Source organism: Platalea leucorodia (assembly GCF_965183815.1).
Source record: "Platalea leucorodia genome assembly, chromosome: 7".
In the NCBI taxonomy this organism is placed as follows: domain Eukaryota; kingdom Metazoa; phylum Chordata; class Aves; order Pelecaniformes; family Threskiornithidae; genus Platalea; species Platalea leucorodia.
In genome coordinates this window covers 70157783-70179502 of record NC_138829.1, presented here as the reverse complement: position 1 = coordinate 70179502, position 21720 = coordinate 70157783, and the positions used below count along the sequence as shown (strand labels likewise).

The 21720-nt window shown below is 41.4% G+C and overlaps 1 protein-coding gene across 2 annotated transcripts in view; it reads right to left on the bottom strand.

The window, feature by feature from the left end:
- ANO1 (anoctamin 1) overlaps positions 1-21720 on the bottom strand; it is an 80814-nt gene that overhangs the window by 42456 nt on the left and 16638 nt on the right. For both annotated transcript variants that reach the window (XM_082317245.1, XM_082317246.1), the window contains exon 2: positions 3539-3717. In XM_082317245.1, coding sequence (XP_082173371.1) covers positions 3539-3646 — 108 coding nt within the window. In that variant the 5' untranslated portion in view covers positions 3647-3717. The remainder of the gene's footprint in view (positions 1-3538; positions 3718-21720) is intronic.

The following is a 21720-nucleotide window of genomic DNA, read 5'->3' as shown; positions in this document are numbered from 1 at the left end:
GGAGCACACAATGACCCATCTTCAAACAGCACGCAAATGGAAAGAGCCCCCACGTGCTACTTACTCAAAACAATTTTGCAAGTTAACACCTGCAATTTTACTGATAGCCAGCTGGGATTTTATTGGCCAGAAAGAAATAGATAAAATGACTGGGATTTAATCTAATTACCAGCACACTAGTTCATAAGTCATCTACTTGGTGGATTTGGTTTTCTCCTTTGGGGGTTAATCACCACTAAGATCATCTGTCCTTTTCCACCCAAGACATCTGCGTTTCAATTCTAACAAATAGATTAATATCATATGCAAACATTTCTCACTTCTCTTATCTATCGTTGCAAGTTTGTATCATCTGAGAAAGAGATCATCTCAGATACAGACTGAAGGGAGCCAGCTGGTCATGAAGCGCGGCCAAAAACGCAGATGGACCGTAGCCAGGGAAGTGGGCTCATTGCTTACTGAGTTCATCACTTTTTTTCCCCACTTATAAAACTTGTGTTGCTTTGCAGTCTGATGGTGGCAAAGGCTTTATTCCCATCTTGAATTAATGCTGTGTTAAGTGTTGCAAGATGCAAGAAATGTAAGTCTTAAAACACAATTCCGTGTCCAAGCATTTATCTGAAAACTGCATGGGGCAACCATAGAAACATACAAAAGTACAAACAATTATTCATTTCTACTTTCGATATCACTTCTCATGCATAAATCACAATTCTACCCTTGGAGATGCACAGACCATTAAAAAAAAAAAAAAAAAAGAAAATTCACTAGTAACTTGCATTTGTTTTTACAAAATATACTCATCACAGGAGTGGCTTTTCAGGGACCAGGGACATTTTCTGGCTTTTAATTTTACAGAAGAATGTTAAACCTCCACAGAGGGAAAAGGACTTGTGCTCCAAGTGATAGCAATTGGCCATCAGTTGCAAATCATATCGGTCAAAACCCGTGTGGGATGTGTACACCTTCTGCTTGTTTCATACATAAAACCGTGAATGCAAGTTATTTGCAAACAGTTGTTTCTAAGACAGTCCAATTTTTAAACCCCAGATGAAAAGAGCAACCTCTGAGCTTACTGTAGAGTATATCGCAGCCAATATAGCCAAAACTTCATCAAAACCCTGCCAACGTTACACCATTTGCATATTTCTCTGAACATCGCTTTGGGGAGGGCAGGTCCCAGCTACCATAACTATAAATCAATGTCTTTAAGGGACAGTCTGTTCTTCCCCTTTTGCCTCAGGAAGATTTTTACTCAGACAACAAATTCAAGCAGCAAACCCCATCTTCCTGGGCTTGGAGGGAGGAGGAGGAGCACTGAAGAAGTAATTCAGAAAGTGTAATCAGATGAGCGCATAGCAATAACACACAGCAAGAAGCCTGCGATGGCCGGCAGTGCGTGGAGCAGCCGCCTGCCGAGGGCGGGATGCCTGAACATCCATTGCTTTCCAACGCCTGACTTGCCCGTGTCTGCCCACGGCCAGCTTGGCTGCAGGTCCCCATCTCCTCAGTCCCTCGCAGCTTTGCTCCACAGCTGCCTTTGCTATCTGTTTTTCTCTCCTTTTCTTTCAGGATCCCATCTCTCTTTTCCATTTAACCTAAACCCTTTGTTCCAAATACATAAAAATATGATAAAACAATATAGCATTTGCTGCCACCATAGAATTCACTCTTTGTCCTATTCCCTCTTTCCCCTGCTCCACATCTGTCTTATTTAGCCATGGCAATAACACATTCTTCAGGGCACAAGCTGCTCATGTTTGTGCTCTATCTAGATATTCCTATGTAGTTCCTAAGCATAACTACAATATAGAAGACGACCATTAATAACTATTATTTTCTGATTGCTTCATGATTAATGGCATGCACCTGTGAATTCAGAACATTTTTTTAAAGCAAGCTGACAGTCTGCTTGTGGCAGGCAACTCAGTTATGCAAATTTGTATAGAAACAAACTATTAAGAAATAGTAACTAACTGGATTTTCAGGATATAATGCCTCTTCAGAGTAAATAGTTGTTGTAAACAAGATACAGGAACACTGGGATTTCTTTTAAGATAACTAATTGTATTTAATTTTTAAAGATGTGTTGATCTTGTTAATTAATTAAATATCAATTTCTGAAAAACTGGGCTGAACCGACAGATGTTCAGATAAGTGCAGGGAGATAAAACAGGCAAAAGACTCAGGCGCCAACCACTTCCTACCCTCACTGGACTGACTTCATGAGGGACAGCAATAAGTTGGTCTGTTCTGGAGGCTAATAAATAAAGGAAACGGGCAGGACTGAAGATGGCTCTTGAAGATGACAGCAGTGAGTGTGTCAGATGCTCCTAACTGCTTGGGGAGCTCGGGAGAGATCAGTACATGCTGGCCACAGCCCCTCTCCTCCTGGAGCACGCCTTGGGCAGAGGAAAGCGGCACTGAAAATCCCTAGTTTCTCTGTTTCTTTGAGCCACTGCCACCGGGAAGGGGACAGGTCACACTGCAGAAAGTGAATGAGAGCTTCTTCCCATTTCTTTGAACTTTGCTGTTGAAAAGCTGACTCACAGATAATTTAGGAGAAGGGTGCTGCACTGTGGATACTAAATTTATTAATATATGAGAATAGCTATATCCTACTGCGAAAGGGATGCAGCCAGAAGACTCAAAGAAGCCTGTTGGTCCTGTTTTAAAGAAAGAAACGGTTAGATTCTTCTAAGGATGTGGTATTAATGCTGAAAGGTACTCGTAGGCCACATCCTTTCTCGCAGTGCTGCTACGCTGAAATAGAGAGTGAGCTGCGTTGACTTCGACCACGTAAGGCTCATGCCCCTTCGGTTGCAAATGAGACACAGAAAAGACATTTCAGTTTTACCACAGCAGGAGGGATGTTTACGCTCTAACAGAATTATTCCTCCACGCTCCATCCTAATTAAGCACAAGCACAGTGAATCAAGTATTGCTTTTTCAGGTACATCTTTCCCCAGCGAGATCTGTTATATAGCCCACTCCACCTCAATTCCTTCACCTAAATAAACTCCTTTGTATGTGTTTATGACATAACCAACTCCTAATCCTGTTGGGTATTCGTATTACTAACTTTCCTTCAAACTGGTGTTAAAGAATTTAACCAAGGCACAATTAATGACGCTGGAAATCTAACCTCTATTGTGTGCTACAGAATATTAGTTTAACGTTACCTATGTTAACAATAGCTTTCGCATGAAATTTCAGACATTTTTTTCTGTTCTACTCTATATGGGCAAAGAGATTTGAAGGCTGCCACAGCCTTATTGCCGGATTGATTACTCTGAGAATAGCCAACCCCTTTTTATGCTACAGGTTAAACAAGGATCCCTTGCTTCCCTTCTTCACATCAAAGAAGAAACCCCAGTACATTAGCATGTACTGTGGCCGGTGGCAATCCTCCACAGCACCTCTGAGAAAGGGAGGGAGAGGATTTCAGAGCATCCTGGGAATGGAAAGAATGAGAAATAAGCTAAGGGGTAAAGCACGGTATGCCAGTTATGGCACATCTGGCAAGTCCTTTACTCACTGTACTCTCATGCTGGTCATATCCTATATCCTCAATAGCTCGGATGTTGATAATGTGGATCCCCTTCTCCTCAGCAGGTAGACAGGAGTATTTCTTGTTCACCCTCATTCTTGTCTCCTCTGGAGCCTCGCTGAGATCTTCTGGCAGAAAATCCACCCCATGAAACTCACTGTCTGTGTCTGAAAAGAAAAGGAACAATTTCACCAAGACGCTTTAATCCCAACACTTGCTCCTCCCAGAGCCACCCAAGCTAAAACATATCACGTTCCTGCCTTCTTCTGCCAATGAGCCCTTTGCAGGGCTCCCACCCTCCTCTGTGCCTCCCTGCTCAGCTTTCCCACAGCTCCCTTCAGCCCTGCCTAGGTGGTGACGATAGATGGCGTGGTGTTTTCCCCTTTTCAGTAGGCATTTTCTCCTTCAACAAGCGCTTGTTCATGCTGAAAAACTTAAGTAGTGGGTTTCCCCTCAAGTACCTATGTACTGCATCTCATTTACTGAACCATTCTTATTTAAGTAGTCTTGAAAACCCGAGGTTTTCTTCCTCTCAACCTGACAGACATCCGTACTGTTTCCACTTATTATTTAAGTATATAGATGGGCTAAAGAATTTCATGTAAAAATTTCACTACAAACTGAACAACTATATAACTGATAAAATGCAAACTGGTGTTTGCATATGTGCATTTATGCAAGCAATAGAAGGCAAAGTTTTCCAAGATTTGATTCATTTTGACATTGAAGTAAAATACTGCAGCATTACGCCCTTTTTTTAAACCACACAGGAGGAGTATTTGCTTGTCTAAAGAGCGAAGATAAAGCAAGAATTTTAGAATTTAGCCTTGAATGGATACTAAATTAACGCTCCCAAAAAAACAAACAACAAAAACATGCAGAGGAGCACGCTCTAATAGCAAATAGCAGCTAGATTACAACAGTCTGTTGCTGCAACTAGTTCAACACTCTGTCTCTGGGGCAGATAGCAGCAGATAGCAGCAGAAATTGTACAGAATTAGCCCGTTAGGAAAAATATTTCCCTCCTACCTAGAGCTGCCGCTAAGCTTATGATGAGGTGAGGACAGATATTGCATTTTAATTAGCTGTGTCTTACCCTAAGAGCATGTTACTCCTCTTCACCAAACTACCCATCTGGATTTGATTGAACTTCAGGGATGATGTGGAAGGAAGAGACAGAGGAAATCTCATTCCCCAACAAGTTTGCAGGTGATGTGAAATTGAGGAGCATGGTTGATAAGCTGGAGGGTAAGGCTGCCACTTCAAGGGGTCTCAACAGGCTGGAAACATGGGCTGAGAGCAGCCTCGTGAAACTCAACAAAGTCAAATATGAAGTCCTGCATTTGGACGGACTAGTCTCAAGCACAAGCACAAACTGGGCATGGACCGGACAGAAAGTAGCTCTGCAGAAAAGGACCTGAGGGTCCTGGTGGACGGGTTCGAAGTGAGTGATCATCTTGAGTGGTGAAGGATAGCTGCATACTGGACTCCGTTAGTAAGAAAGCAAAGACAGGAGGTCTAGGGAAGTGATTTTCTCCTTTATTTGACACTTGCCAGACCGCAGCTAGAGCGCTGTGCCCAGTTTTAGCTCCCCAGCACAAGAAGGACATTGACAAACTCGAGCAAGTCTAGTGGAGGACTGTCAAGATGGTCAGGGGGCTCGAGTGCACAAGGAGAGGCTCAGAGACACGTGCGTATAGAGCCCAAAGAAGAGAAGGCAAACGATGGGGTCCCATTCCTGCCTTCAACTACCTACTGAGTAGGTACAGACATGGCAGAGCCAGATTCTTCTCAGAGGTGCACAGCAAAAGGATAGGAGGCTACAGACGCAAGCTGCAACAAAGGAAATTATGACCAGACATTAAAAAAAAAAAAAAAAAAAAAATCTTAATTCTTTAACAACAAGGGTGATAGCATGATGGGGAAAGGGCCCAATGAAGCTACAAATCTCCTGGAGATGGTCAGAATCATCCCTGGAGATGGTCAGAGCTCAACCACACATGGCCCCAAGAAACCCGACCCAACTTCAGTGTTGGGAGGGCACTGCATGAACCTGCAATCCAGGTTCTTCATGGCGACATGCAGGAGTTCGCATGGACAACAGCCTGCAGCAGCAGAGGAGGAAGGCGTGGCCAAAGCCTTGGAACATTTCTTGAGCTTATCAGAGTAAGATAAATGTTATTAATATGAAAGTCATGCTTCTCCGGAATTAGTAGTCAGGCTTCTCTATAACTCACAAACACCATGAGTTTGTTAATCTTCATTTCAGTTACTGTATCTGGGAAATTTGCTGCCCCAAGCAAGACTCTACAAGCTGCCTGCTTTCCTAGGTACTGCAGGGCTCATTAACACCATCACCTTTGCATAAAATCTGGGCAGCAACTATGCTTACGTATTTCACGGGCACAGCATGTAACGCCCACATCTCTGCAGATCTGTGCTGCTGTTCTTGGCTTTTCTTTAAAATTCTCAAATAATTATCTCAGAAAAGATGCCACGCTTGCGATGTGGGGCAGCATCCTCAAACTCAGTAAATCACTTGAATAACAATTTGTAATAGTTAAAGAAGCTTTTTATGGGGTAATACAGAGATGCAGCCAAAAAAGCAGCTGTCTCATGGGAGCGACTTGCATGTTTGTAACAATTCCCTACACATGTATGCTCTCTTTTTCCAACATACACATGCATACACACACACGCTCCCTGAACACATGGGAATTGATACAAACGCGATCAGCTGCAGAATGCTATGTACTCCAGCTTTTTAATCTATAGCTGTAAAATACTCATATAATAATAAAACAACTTTTGGAACTTCGTACGCATAACAACCTGCATTTTTATTTGGAAGAATGCCTGAAACAACCTTCTAGAAGGAATAGCTTAAGTGCTGTAAAAGTCCTCTCTCCTTTTTCCTCCTTTCACACACATACTAAATAAAACCTAGTTACTTCAGCAGATCACAGAGGATATTAGAAGAGAAGCACCTTTTACTGACTATGAATCTGTACATTTTGTGTATCTCATAATGGACCTGTGAACTGAAAAGTGTTAGTTTAGAAATTACAATTAGGACGGAGTATGTTTAGAGCAGAAAATCGCAAGCTTCATTGAGTCCAAACAAGCTCCCTGTGTTCTGGAGCTGCACTTCTGAGCAGCATTTGTTAAGGCCACAGTACAGAGCAAGGAGACCTGCTCAAATGATTCAGTACTATTGTGCAAGCCCAAACAATCCCCCATCCGCAAGCATATATTTACATTTCTGTTTACACATCAGTAGCCTGGCAATATCGGAAAGAACAAATACTTAAGGTAGGCAATGAATCATACAATTTGGGTTTATTATGACTACCGGAAAAGATGTGAAATGTGAGAACTTTATTGATACAATCTTAATTACAAGAAGTTTGATTTCTATACTTAAAGATGATGTCAGGATTTAATACTAAGTAAAGTCATCCAAACCACTTTGGTAATTACAAATGCACAGGGATTATAACTTGTGCCGATCTGGCAGAGGTCAAAGCATTCCGTTGCAGAACACAAAACATCTTTTTATATGGCATAGAGTATTTTAAAGACTTAAAAACTTGAATCTCTATTTTGTGTTAATCGTATTAAACAAGGACAATAATTTACTCTCAAAATAAATTCATGTTCAGAATTATTTATGGCAAGATAGTAGATGTAATATGAAAAGCACAAAGCACATCAACGTCCTAATTCAGCTAGAGTCACATCTTTGTTGGGAGCTGAAAGAGGAGAGTATTGTGAAAATTGCTAGCTTTGCTTCCTTCTAACATTGACTAACCCACTCTCTTCTATTTACTGACCCGAAAACACTACAACAAAGACTTGAAGTGCTCAACATATTTCAACACAGCCATATAACCGATCAGCCCTTTCTCCTCCATATCCACAGCTGATGATGTTCAGAAACCCATGGATTTCGAGACAGCAGAAGTTCTTAATATTCCTGGAACATCGACTCAGACCCACCCGATGCTTCTTTTACACTTTGTTATGTATTGCTTTGTCATTTCCCAGTATTTGCTATGAATCACAGAACACCCTGCCAAATATACAATATATAATGATATGCTTCAAAGCATTCCTTGCCTGTCTCAAAACATCCACGTTCTGTAAGCGCACAGAAGGCTGAAAAGTGTTCGATACCAACTTCAATCCCATCCATGAAGCAGGTTTGAGAAAGTATTCAGTGAATATCTGATGTGTGTAGAACTTCTACCTTCCTTAGCACAGGCGCTGCCAGGTAATTCCCGTATTTGCTGTTAATAACGCTGTCTTTTCCATAGCTGGTATAAAAGACCAGGCTTTTCGGCAGCACCTGTGTTTAGGAACAGCTCCATAGGGTACGTGACCATACGCATACCGTAACAGCTGTCCCTTTTTCGTTAGGAGTGGAGTAATGTGGGAGAGCAAGAAAAAGAAGACATAGAAACAGACGTTTGCAGCAGCTCTCAAGCTACCTTTGTGCTCTCTGTGGGAGTTTTCCCAGAGATCTTGGGCTGTTGTGGATTACACTGAGCCACCAGCCGCAATTCGGAGCACGGAGATGCTACAATGACCTTGCAAACTGCGGTAAAGTTAGAGATATCTTAGCCATTCTGAAATGATTTCTCTAAGATGCATCAGGTACAATGAGCTCTGTGCCATTTCCAGTACAAAATAAGCAAGCACTATATTCATCCAAAGTAGATAAACTTATATAAATCACAGAGATGAGAGCACGAGGACGGAAACTGGTGAATGAAAAGATCAGAAGAGACAAGTGCATTACAACAGTAAGGAGGGTCTGTGCATGTCTTGTGTCTGTGCCAGTTACTTCTCCCCCTGAATCTCCAATGAGTCTCTCACTGAACAATATGGGAAATAAGATTAAATTAATAAAAAAACCCCTCAAACTTGCAAACATCTGATCCTTTGTTCAAACTTCAGTTGCAGCTGTAAAAGTCCTCAAACGCTTCTTGCAAAAATTAACACTAACTAATTAACAATAGATTTTCCACCACAGAAGTTTGGCACATTATGCTGTAGCCTTTACTCATTTAGACAATGCTTCTTCATTGGACTTTGGTGACCAGGTGAACGAGCACTGAAAATCTGCTCTAGAAATGGGTGTATTTTCTCCATTACTAGCCTCAGACTCGATCAACTAACTTATTAACATTATAGTCATAATCACATATAACCACTGAATATTATCAGGCAAAAAAAATTTTTTTTTCATTAAAAGAAATGGAAAATTGCATTCACACAACACAGTTTTTACAGAAACATCCTGTGCTAGTTCTAAAACGAGCATCATCAAGTCAGCATGAGTATATATAAACAAACGAACAACTATTTCACTGCTCAACCTGAAACCAGTAACTTTGCTGAAGCTGGCTTCTCTTATCTCGCCTTGTTTTCTTTTTTAGGGAGTGTGTTTAAGAAAGTGGCTAGAACAAAAAAGTCACAAAGGCATCTGAGTTAGCTGTTCCAGTTGTTCTCAACAAGAACGAAGCAGGAGAGTTACACGAGCATGTGATTTAAGACTTGTAAATGTCCACGTTCTTATCTCTTTGCCTTATAAAAATTGTGATAGAATTCAGAACAAAAAATTAAGAATCACACAGGATAAGTTCCCCAAGCGAATCATTTTAAAGGAGCCATAACACCAGTTCTTCACAAAAAGCTTCTGAAGTACTAGCGTATGGGGTTTAGATTCCTTAAACTGAAGACATTTGTTTCATACGAATTAACAAGTAAAAGTGGTGTGCGCAGGTCCCAGAACTGGTAATGACCCTGCTGTCACAGGGAGGAAGCACGTTAAGGAAGTCATGCACACACACAGATAGATATGTAAAAAAAACCCCACCCACCCCATAAATATAGGTTGTATATTTTGTTTATACTATGCTCTTTCTGCAGAAGAAATGCTAGTGTATGCAATATGTCGGATATTTTTTGGATTTGGGTTCTTTTTAAAAAAAAAAATACAACAACTTTGATAGACACTGAGAGAAAACGCCTTAGTGTGGTTTTGCTTACTATATATTGCCCCCTAGCAGCAGAATCCTCCTTCAGCACATTCTTACCCATTTCTTTACCTCCTCTATCTTCCAAATTCAAAGTTACAGGTTAATCCTTGGGCTAAGAACACAACAAAATAATTCTCACAAGCGACTCACCTATCACTTCCTCCTCTTTTTTGTTTTGTTTTGTTTTTTTTCCCCTCCTGATATATTCAAAGGTTGTCAGATTTGGAGCCTGAAATCCCTGCTTCGTCCTCGGGAAAAATAAGGCAAGGCAAATGTCAAGGAAGCCTCAGTATGCCACCCCACCAGCGTGTCTCATTCCTGCCCTATGGGTCATTCCTGCTGGCCCGCGAAGCTCTGCCACGGGAACGCCAGCGAGGATACCCGCCGCTGGCAAAGAGGGGAGTTCTTTTTTGGGACACTGACACCTGTTTACGAGGCACTGGCCTGAGACCAAGAGCCCGGTCAGGAACCGCAGTGCTCTCCAAGGAGCGCTCGTACATGTCCTGAACTTTTGTTCTGTTCGAAGTCCAGAAGTTAAGCACTGATTAGATCCACATCTGTAACCATTTGATTTAAATTTTCCCTCGCCTCTCCAGCTGTGAACAGCCAGATGTTGCCTCTAGCAGCGCTGCTTCTGTAGATGCAGGAGGTTGCACTAACACCATTGACTGGCCTGGCAGGCAAAGGGCTGCTGTGAAAGGCAACCGACCTACCCCCGGGCAAGATTAACGCTTTCAGGGATGCTGCTGCCTTCTCTCCACCCGCCTGCAGAGGGGTGACTCCCTGCCCCTTTGATCCCCTGTAGCACCATGCTAAGTAGGACACCCTGGAACTCACCCATCTCCTTTGCTTTTGCACTTATTTTAAAACTTGGCTGTAGCCTAGGTCTGTACAGGGTATTACCTTAATGAAGCAAACAGGAGGTTACGATCCAATCCATTAAAAAAAGAAAAAGCTTGAACAGTGAAATAAAATTTGGATTCGAAGGACAGTTTCCTTTACAGAACAGAAGTACTTTTAAAGCAGGACAATCTTAATATAGCTGACGCTGACAACTTTGTTAGCACTTCATATTACGCTGAATGGCAGAGCCCATTCAGAGACTGTGTCCAGTATTTGGGAGTCTGAAAACCAACTCCTGTCACATGAGTGGAGAAAATTCAGCTCCTGGCAGAATTATTTGAAACACCAGCTTGCTTAGCTGTATTTCTCAGTACTGACTTACCAATGGTGGGTCTCTAGAGTAGGGCTGCAGCTTTCCTGGAAGGCTGTCTACAGCTTTATTGATCTATTATTATCAGCAACATGTTAAAAGAAGCTTAGAAGGACACACAACTATGACATAATTTCTATTTCTGCCTTTCTATTTTTGTTTTTAAAGATTAATTTACCCTGTTTGCAGTATGTAGCCCTAGGCTTGAACACATCTAACCTGACACAACCCTTGTGAAATATGAAATCTAAAAACAAAGAGCAAATTACCTAAAAAACCTAATGATAGTAAAATAAACATTTTTGGTTGAAATGGCATTTTCAACAGCACATAACGGACCAGCAAATATAAATTCTACCATAACAAGATTCATACTGCCCATTTATTTAGACCCTGGAAAATCCCACACTTTCTAAAAACACACAAAGCCTCCCCCCCCCAAGACAAATTGCACTTTTTTCCCCCCAACTACCAACAAATATTTAACGGTCTCTTAAGTATGTCTGTTTTCAGACTTATTTCTAAAATACTTAAATCAAGCACTACTTCTACCAGACACTGGAAAAGTATTTCCTATTTGCTTCTGTTGCTATTCCACAAAAAGCAGCATTAAAGCCAGGCTCAAGTCCACCGCAGATTGTTCTTTGCGAACTATAACTCCGTTTTTACTGATTATTTCTGTATTTCTGTAATTTGATAGTACTTCATAGCAAAATAGACAAAATGAGCAAAATTCTGCTCCTAGTTTGCTACACATACAGAATAATTCTTGCAACATTTTTTTGCATTTTATATTAGTTTTAACGAGAGAAGAAGCACTCGTGTGATTCACTGAAAGCATCAGGACTAAAGACCATAATCCTCTTTCTTACGCGAGTTACTGCTGACTTCCAAAACGCGTACCGATGACTTTCTTGAATGCACTCTGCAATGTCATATCCTGAGTTATACGTATCGTGGGAACAAGAGGATGAATTAGATACAGAAGATCCACTGAATCCGTGCTCTAGGAATCCTGCTAGTTATGTTTTGAAGGGTTACGATGCTATTTATTTTTCTTTGTATGTTCCAAGGGAAGGCAGTTGTTACCAACAGGAGCAGTAAGATGAAAGGAAAGAAATACTAAAAAAGATATTATGGGGAAGAGTATTGGTATGCATTGGGACAACGTACACCTAAACTTTCACAGCAGCTTTTAAAGACATCTAAATGCATTTCAAATATTTAATATATTTTCCTTTACCAGGCTATTACAAATAGCTCCCTATACCAATCATGCAAAAATGAAGATCCAAAGATTACCAGTTTTACTGTTAAAATATGAGCCATAGACTGCAACCTGGGCCTGCGGTCATAGCATACACTTACTGGCAAAGCTGCTCTTGATCCAAGAGGTTTCCCATTTAAAGTCCTAAACTTAAAACATTTGCACTTATGTTTAAATTTCCATGCATCAAAGTCACAAGGGCTTAGCCATGGATGTCTTGGAGGGTTTTGCTAACCTGGTAAGGATGTTTTTTGACTACAGTCACCATGTTCAGTAACCGCAGCTCTTCTGCGTTCGCACTGAAAGAGCCAGTCACCCTGGGTGGGGTCGGGTTTTGTATGGCAGAGCTCCACGTTCTATACGTTCTTTGGGTGTGCCAAAGCAGGTGGAGCTGATTTGATCGTGAGGTGGTGGTAGGCGATATTCATCCAAGGTCCCAGTGCAGCCCCTAGCTCTGTGCTATTTGAGGAAATAAAACCAAAATCCTGCACTGAGCAAAAGCTTAGTTCTAGCAAGTTTTCTTCATACCCCTGCAGTTTTAACTTGGATGCTGAGCAACATTGTTGTATGGCAATAAACTGCTAGGTTTCACTGGCAATTGAAACAACATCTCTCTCTCCCTGAGCAAGTGAACGCAAATCGATGAAGGGGAAAAGCTCTATTAACTCTTGTCTATCCATGAGAAAGCCATTCCCTGTGTTCCCCAGTCTTAATGAACTAAGTTGAGGCATACAAGAGGCAGAAGACCTAAGAAGTGACTATGCAACCAGGCAGTCTCCTCCTCGTTTCTAAGAGCTGAGATCTACCACAAAGAGGCTGATGCTCCAGGAAGGTGCCATGCGCCGGCCAGCTAGCTTGCCCTGTGCCAGAGGATGCAGGAACACACGCTATAGGAAAAGAAGATACTCCTGCTTAGGATTCCTGGTGCTCCCGTCTTGGGTCACAAAATTCTTGGAGCAGAAAACTAATCTGTCAGCAAAGCCAGCTTCCCTTCAGTGCCAGCAAGAGGAAGGATTGGGCCAGTACCTTGGTAAGGCATGTCGAGACCCCCAGATGAAAGGCACACTTGAAATGTTTGAGCAGAGATAGACATTCTTTGTAGTTTGGCCCTCGGCAGGGAAGCTGACAGCAGCGCCAAGCCCAGGCTCACCAAGTCTCTTCCTTAATGAGCTTTTGACGATCTTTACTATCAAGACTGTAACAGGGGACAGACTTACTATAAAGCCTGGATTATCCAAAGGCACACTGGTGAATCCACATTTACTACCAAAGACTAAAGGAGAGGAAATTGCCATGAAATTGCTGTCGACCGTGAAACTGAAATAAGCAGAGCGTGGAGACCTCTGTGGGTGCTGCAGGTGGTCAAAGGCAACTGGGCCAACATCTCTGTCCAGATTTCCAGGTTTCATTCCTAACTTGCCCTTGTTTGTTCTGCAGCAGTACTTTTCCAAAAGGAGCTCAGAATTCACACCAAAGGCATGGCCCTTAAAGAAGCAGATTTCTGCATGAAGGCAGTCGTGTCCACAGCCAGCATGTAGGCACTTAACACGCCCCCCAAAAAAACCCCAACCCAATGAGTTCATATCATGAGAACATAAGACAGACATATTTTGAAAGACAATTGTGTTCAACCTGTGTATAAACAAAGACATCTTGGCAAAATAAAGAGACATCCTCCAAAAAAAGGGATAATTTTTCTAATCATTAAGATGATCATGTATGACACTAATGCACTAATGAAACCAGAAATAATAAAGGGCAATTATAGTCCAGTACTTTATCTTAAAAAGTGTGAAATAGATAGCAAAAGGGAGAGCCCTTTCTGTCTTGTTCATTATTCTCTGAGAAATCGTCCCCAGAAAGAGACTGACAACTACAAGCATCACCAGGTGGGCTTTACTCTTCCTATGACATACTCTCAATACTCTCTCCTTAGTACTAGGCATAAATCCTCCTCCCTTGAGGAAATAACTCTGAGCACCATAAACATATGACCCACCAAAACAAAAAACTAGAAATGATATAGTTTCAAACAGTATGTCTCTTTCGTAGCCAAATATTCTGTTAATTCCCAGATTGCAGTTGTTCCATTATGGTCCAGCAAACGAATGGTATCGGTTGCTCCTGGACCATACAATGTAAGGCTCCACCAAAAAATGTTTTGGGATTTTTTTTTTTTTAATTATTTCTACAGCTCTCGGACTTTAGCAAAATCCAACCAGGAAGCAGACCAAACTGCATCACATCCACGTGCTTGGTGATATTCTGCCTGAAGATATTCTGGGTAAGAAAGGAAACGGCAACTCCTGCCAAGAGCAAGCATTTGACATCAATGCAGAGAGAGAAAGAGAGAAAACATTATTTGTTTTCATATTTCCTGAGAAAGACATTGAAGATGTTGTAACCTTGTTATTTATAGAGGGCCAAGGTTTCATCCTAGAATTTAGGAGAGGAATTTATTTTCTTCTAAAGTGTGATTAAGTTTGTAAGCTTAAGACAAGGTTTTATTGTGTTTTTCTGTTTTGGTTAGCAGAATAATATTTCACTTGCTGTCTTTTTTTTTTTTTTTTGAAAAAGGAAAATGTTCTCTTCATTTATCTGGTAAATGTTTATCAGTTCAGTGAAAAAAACCTAAGCAATGGAATAAAATGGAATTAAACTTTAATATATTGCTTATCTTCAAGCATTGAAACATTTAGAAAAACAATACTCTGCATGAAAAAAAATTCTTTTTTTACCAAAATATTTAGAAAAGTAATTTCTATGGATACTGTGCTTTAGTATATCCGTTATTCCATAAACTTTTTCAAAATATATTGTAAACTGCTATTTGCAAACTTCATCGCTTTTTAATAACACATACTCTATGTTAGTTGGTTAGTTCAACCAGTTTACAAAACACATGATGCATTTTTGCCAGCTAGGTTTCTAGTCTCATGAATAGCCTCTGTATTTTTTTTTCTTTTCAATATTCAAGCTCTTCAGAAATTACCTTGAAGTGATTGCTTTTAAACCTGCAATAAATCTATTGCTGATTAAGAGAAAGAAAAGTTCTTCTCCCTGACCACAGTAATGATGTCAATACTGGTATTTAAAGGAATAGAGGGCAACTAGGTAAATATAAATGAAGGTGGCACAATTCTGACTGATTTCAAATCTAATGGAGATAGCTTGCTAGTAATGTCCTTCAACCAGTTGCTTTACTAACCTTTTGGATGTCTGGAACCCAAAGCTGTTGCTATTTTTTATGATGACTGGCTATGTATCGGAGATATTCTGTGAAGTGATGTGATAGAGCAACAGTGGTTACGGTGGAACAGGTGTCGTTACGCTGGATCAGCTATTGCACAATGCATTAATTTGAGAGACATACGATATTTAAAATATTTGAACAAGTTGCAGTGGTTGAAAAAAATTCCTAGCAGTGCAAATTTTTATTTTTACACTGTCACTCTCCAGCCCAACTCAAGATCAAGGCACCCTTCCACTAGCTGCTTGGTAAAGACGTACAGAAGGGCAGGCTTCTCACCTGGCTCAACGGCACCAGGGCATTGCCTGCAGCCAGCCCCGGAGCGAACGCACACACATAGCCCTGGTCGCCTCCTTCGCATGATAAAAACCTCAAGAAAAACAAGACGACCTTCCAAGCAATGTAAATTTGTTTCTTGCCAATATGGGAGCCATAGAGGAGCAGCAGCAGACATGCTTGGGATAAAGTGTGCATGCAATCAATTACCCTGGCTTTACAGCCTGTAAGAGACCATATACTGGGGGGAGGGATGCGGGGGGGTGCAAACTGGTGGGGGACTTTGTTAGCGAAAGCTATGTCAGACCTCCTCCCTGAGGAGCAGCTTCCATCCGAGCAGCTCCTCCAGCAGCAGTGAAGAGAGCAGGTTGGAGTACGGGCATTTTGTACACCACCAGTACATTCATCAAGGACATTAGTGCCCCCGAACCGTGGGTAGTGACTGCACCTCTGTCAGTAACTACACGTACTTACATGAAGGAATATTTCAACGTTACAACACATGTAATGTTTCTGAATCTATTTATTTTCTTTACCTAATTTTAACACGAGCATGATTTTTGTTTATATGAAACTAAGACTTCTTTCCTGATAACTTTCATCTCTAACTATATTTCTTCAGGAAGTATTTATAACTCGGATCAACAGTTTATATCCCTTACTCCTTCCCTACCTGCGGGCTGGTTCTTGCCTGTGAAGCCCTCGTGACTGAAGGCAGGAAGGACAGTGAATGCCACCACAGCACAGCTCCGGACAAAGCAGTCCAACAAGACGCTTCAAGGAAACTTCAAAAAACACAGAAAGTCTTCTTGATTAATGTCCCGCAATAGTACATCACAAAAGTGTATTTTGTGGAAGGCTGGATGCTCTAGTGGTACTGAAAATTGGAGGAAGTATAAACATAGGTATGACTTGACCCAGCCCAAAGTTTCTGGTGTGCCAGTTCTCACAGGAGAAAATATCTACAGACCAACCCTGTCACTCCTGAACATGATGTTCCAGTGGGAAAAAAATGCCTCACTGCACCTACGCCATCCTGCGTAACAATTCCCGCAGCACCCTATCGGGATCTCCCTGGACAAGAAAATATCAAGTGCTTTCTCTGATAATCTCTCTGCTTGCTAATCAGCCCTCAGGCTCTTAGAAGGGACTCAGCCTGTGACCTTTTAAACAAAATTTAAGCAGCCAAGCACCAAAATCAGCCAATTGTAGAAAAAATCTGTAACCGAAATGCTGTTTTTCATAGTAGAACAATTACTTGCTGGTTTGACAGAAAGGGACACATCTTGCTAATCTTGAGGCTTTTTAGCACTTGTATCCTGTTTGGCTTCTTTCCTTATGCCTATTTATTTGGGAAATTTATGGTGCGATTCCCAGAGGTTTGGATGGCGTATCGCTTACCCACTTCAATAAACAATCTGGAGTACTGTTTAAATATGGAAACGCTTAGTAGCAGCACAACCAAAGTGACCGGTTGTGCTGCTGCTTCTATGCCTTAGGAAACCTATGCCTTAGGAAAAAAAGAGGGGAGGTGAAAGGATCATCTTGTGCAGACAGCCATTTATCTTTCATTAATCTACCAACACCACACAGCTGTAAGATTTACAAATTGCAAAATATTGATTCAGTTTAGCAGATAAAAATTTCCACCCATGACCTTTTAAAACTCTGCCCTTCTGAACAGAGCCTCGTTGCTTCATCATCAGGAACCAAACGAGGTACACTGGTTGCATCCTCATGGGTCACAGTCCTCGTGGGTGCAATGGCTGGCAGTTCAAGCGGGGATGCCAAGCTCCTGCAATCCTAAAATGCATTGATATCCCCATCACTGGCACAAAGTCCGTTCTGCCCTTGAGCTGGAGCCTCTTTCTTCTGGTTTGGGGAAGGATACTTAATGGTTTTACCATGTACTGACAGTTTTGCCTTCTCCTTACTTTGTAGGTGCAAATACAAGGCTGTTTTGGCTCAAGTCCTGGTGACAATAAATTTCCTGGACTTTTCAGAGTATGTGAAATATAGCCACATGCAATGTGGTAAACCACACCTGACCAAACATTTCTTCAGTTTTCTAAATCCGATCTCTTGCCTAAACTCCTGTATGAAACACCTCCTCTCAGAAACTGGACTTGCTGTGCACAAGGAAGGTGTGTGACTCCCTCTACTGAAAGAGGTGAGGGTGATTAGCTGGGAATCTTCTGAGTCTTTATACTACTGCCTCATGACCCTCACCTCCAAAAAACCAGCTGAGATTTTTCTTGCTCAATCTCTAGAAAACCTCATCAGCTCCTCTCTCACATGTCAGTTAAGGGACAACCTTGTAAACCAATTCTTCCTTGTAAATCAAGCAGAAATTGGTTTTACTATAGGTAACAACTTCAAGTTGCTGGATTGCCCGAGCCCCCTCGTGATGGTGTAAGAAACAGTTAATGCAACACTCCACTCCCACAGCCACCTGCGTCTTGTTCTTGGGAGACACTTTCTGTTGAGAACTTCCAGTCACTACTGGTAGCAGAGTGCTCCCAGAGCAGAATAGCAGAAAACAGTGTCAAACCAACTTGCAGCTAGCACCTTATGATCAAACTGCACGCCCGCTGCCTGTCCACCCCGTGCCCAAAAGCAATGGGCCTTCTCGATTGCAAGGAACACCCACGAAAATATCTTTCCCATGACTGTAATTCCTTTACAAGCCCATCATGGCTCTCAGTGCTGTAGAACGTGGTTTCTGCTCAAACACAGGCTGGTCCTAATCTTCTCCAGAGGCATCACATGGTAGCTCTGTCTACCATTGCAGGATACTTCAGGACTCCTTCCTGACATGTCAGTTGATCACAGTACAACTATCCCTCTGTGAGACGTAGCTCAGAAAAAGGCAAATGACAATTTAGGGTATATGAAGCAAGGTACTTCCAGTAAGGATGAAAGAGCAACAGCAGCATTTCTCTGGGATATTGCCTGCAGTACTCATCACCCCCTATTTCAGAAACATGAACTCAAATTTAAACAGATGCCAAATGTCTGAGGAGGTGGTGGCAGCGATGGAGGAAGAAGCTTGTCTTTCTAGAAGACTATAAAAGAAATAGAAAACTACCCCTTCGTTACCCTCTTCCTCTGCCCCAAGTCTCAAGAAGCCAAAGGGCAATGAAGAACAAATAAAGTACACATGTGACTACAATAACGTTTAAAACACTCAAAGACGATCATTAGAGATGAGGCTCCATATCAGAGGCACGAGGGTCATATCAGAGCAATGGAGGCAAAAAAGAAAATAAATAAATAAATAAATAAATAAAATCAAACTATTTTTATAATGGTACTTGAGAAGTTTATGAATGGGATTCTGTGATGTGGTTGCCCGAAATAGCAAAGATTTGGACATGATGACCCAGGAGTTCCTGAAAGCAGCTGGCACAGAGGCCATGCGTGCACAGAGGGCTTCCCGCTATTTCCTCTCCCCTCCTGTAAGATGGACTTTTCCCCCCGAGTTACAAAGGAATTTCAGCATTAACACAGGGCACCTCAGAACAGGACAAGGATAATGATTATTCCCCCACAAACAACAATTCTACCTAGAAACCCAAATGGAATTTTGCAAACCCCGTTGGCCAAATGCCTCTCTTCCACTACTCTCTTCTAAGACGTATTTTCTTGGATTTCTTTTCATTTTTGTTGCTCTTCTCTCGGCTTTAGGCTGTATGATACACATTTTTCTTGCAAAAAGATGCTTGAAACTAGATAAAGTACTCCAGGTCAGGCTTTTCCAGCCCTGAGCAGAATTACTACACGATCTATTGCATATGCCAACATGTTCCCTACAACATAAGATATTGTGGATTTATGCTTAGTTTATGACCCTTTTCCGAGGAACTGCTATTTAACCAGCTAATTATTCCTACCCAGAGCAAGTATTTTGCACTTGTCTGGTTCTCATCCCAAGCCATGGGAACACATCCTTTTCCAGGAAGATAAGCAACAACAAGTTTGGTTTAACAATGTAAGATTTAAGGCTGCTAGTACCGGATCCAAAACTCCACAGTCACATAACACAAAAGGCTGAAGGGTAAATACACTCACTTTATTGGTTCAAGTTTCAAGACATTTTTGGTGGGGCAATTTGGCATCAGCAGGCTTTGTTTTAGATCTATGATCAACTGTCCTGCCACAGCCAACCTAAAGGTGGCATAGAGGAATAGAGCCACCGTTAACTCATTTGGGTGCTTTGAGGAATTTGATAGAAATGCAAACCGTATGTGCCCATACTCAAAGAAAATCAAACCAGTTCTTTTGAGTGACACAGATCTGATATCTAAAATTGCAGAATCAGGGCAAAAGTTTAGTTTTGACATAGTAAAACTTAGCTTCATAGATACTGGATGAGATTCTTCTCTGTAAACACGAGAGCACGTTTGATGCAAGATCAGAAAGAGAACTTATGGTAACATATACATTAATTATACTGAAAAACAATCAGTGCTCCAGAACAGATAATAATGAGAAATGAACACTGAAGGAAACTTTGATGTACTTCTTAGATAACTGTGGTACTTCAAAACTGGATTCAGTTCAAACATTTAAAACATCTCAGTCCGAGATCTACATTTCAGATTGAGAATGTGTTGATGCACAACTAGATTTTAAAATAAATACATGGTGGAGCAGAACACAAACATGAATAAAAAACCCCTAAAATAAAACAACCCTCTCCAGTTAAAACTCCCCTGTTCCAACAGCTTTAATACCACTTCTCCTTCATGTAAGCTAAATCCAAATGCAAAACTTCACTGAAGTCATTCTTAATAATTCAGTTTGCAGCCTGGATGGGCTGAGATGTGTGTTGACTCAGTGCAATTTGAGTCATGGGTACAACCCAGGTCAGACTGCTAGCTCCTGCTCTGACCACTTGACTACAGGGCCTTCTTTATAAAGAAACTGAAAATAAGTAAGTACAGCGCTAAGGGCAAAGCACATCAATCCTGATCGAGGAAAACACAAACCTGTGCATATTTAAGCAGGCCATTTGTCTTGCTGATGCTAAGTGAAGATGTCCCAGGCTAGATAGGTCTGGTTCATTACTGACTAACTTGTTAGGACCAAGCTGTACAGGTATTTCCAAAAGTATCAGTGTTCCAGTAGTGACAAGGACGAGGAATAACAACACAAAGCAAAAGGACAGAAATTTGGAGTCATTCAAGCTTCTCTAAACGTACCGTTTTTTTCTTATACTCCCATATAGCAGTAAAATATTTTTTTATAACACCCATCACCAGAAAGTCACCGGTGACAAAACTAAAAAGACTTCGTAAGTTTTTCTAGGACCGCAACTGAATGAAATAAGTGAATGCAAAAGCCACCACAGGGAGTAAAAAAAAAAAAAAAAAAAATTCCAACAGCAACAGCCCTCAATCCCTCCCTTTACACAACGAATAATGTCCATGTGGTACACTTCATTTTCACTCTCTGCAGCCCAGCCACAGAAAGTGGAATTTCTTACTAACACGATGTCACTTTGATGGCCTCAGGTGTCACAAAACAACCACAATAATCTTCAATATACCACGAAACATCTGAAAATGGTATTAACAACACAAAATATTTTTCCCCCCATTTCCCATCTACAGTTCCTGTATTCTTAAGTTCAAAATTCCTATGAAAGCCCCAGCTGGGGGCACGGAGAGCACAACTGGAACACGTCCACGAGCTCCACAAAAAATTAACATAAATTTTTAAAACACCCTATATATAAACTACAAAATGGCGTGCGCTGTCAGGATTACCCTTTATGAACAACACGTGCCAGCGCCTATTGGACTGTTTATGAAATTTGCCATTACATTTAAACACTTCAGAGCATGGAGGAGAGCCCATCTTGCTTGCCCATCAACAAGAGTGGTTTTAATTACATTGCTGAACGGAGACTAAGCGAGTGCGTAACAGCTCCAGGGACAAGCGTAACACATGAGCAGACCCAGTCTTTTGAATGGGACTACTCATGTGCCCCGAGTTATACACACGCTTCGTGAACTGCAGCTTTTCAAAGTTAAGCAAATTAGCTCTCATTAAGGCAGCCAACCTTAAGGACATTTGAAACGAGGGCACAGAGTGGGGCATCAAAGGGGAGGCAGG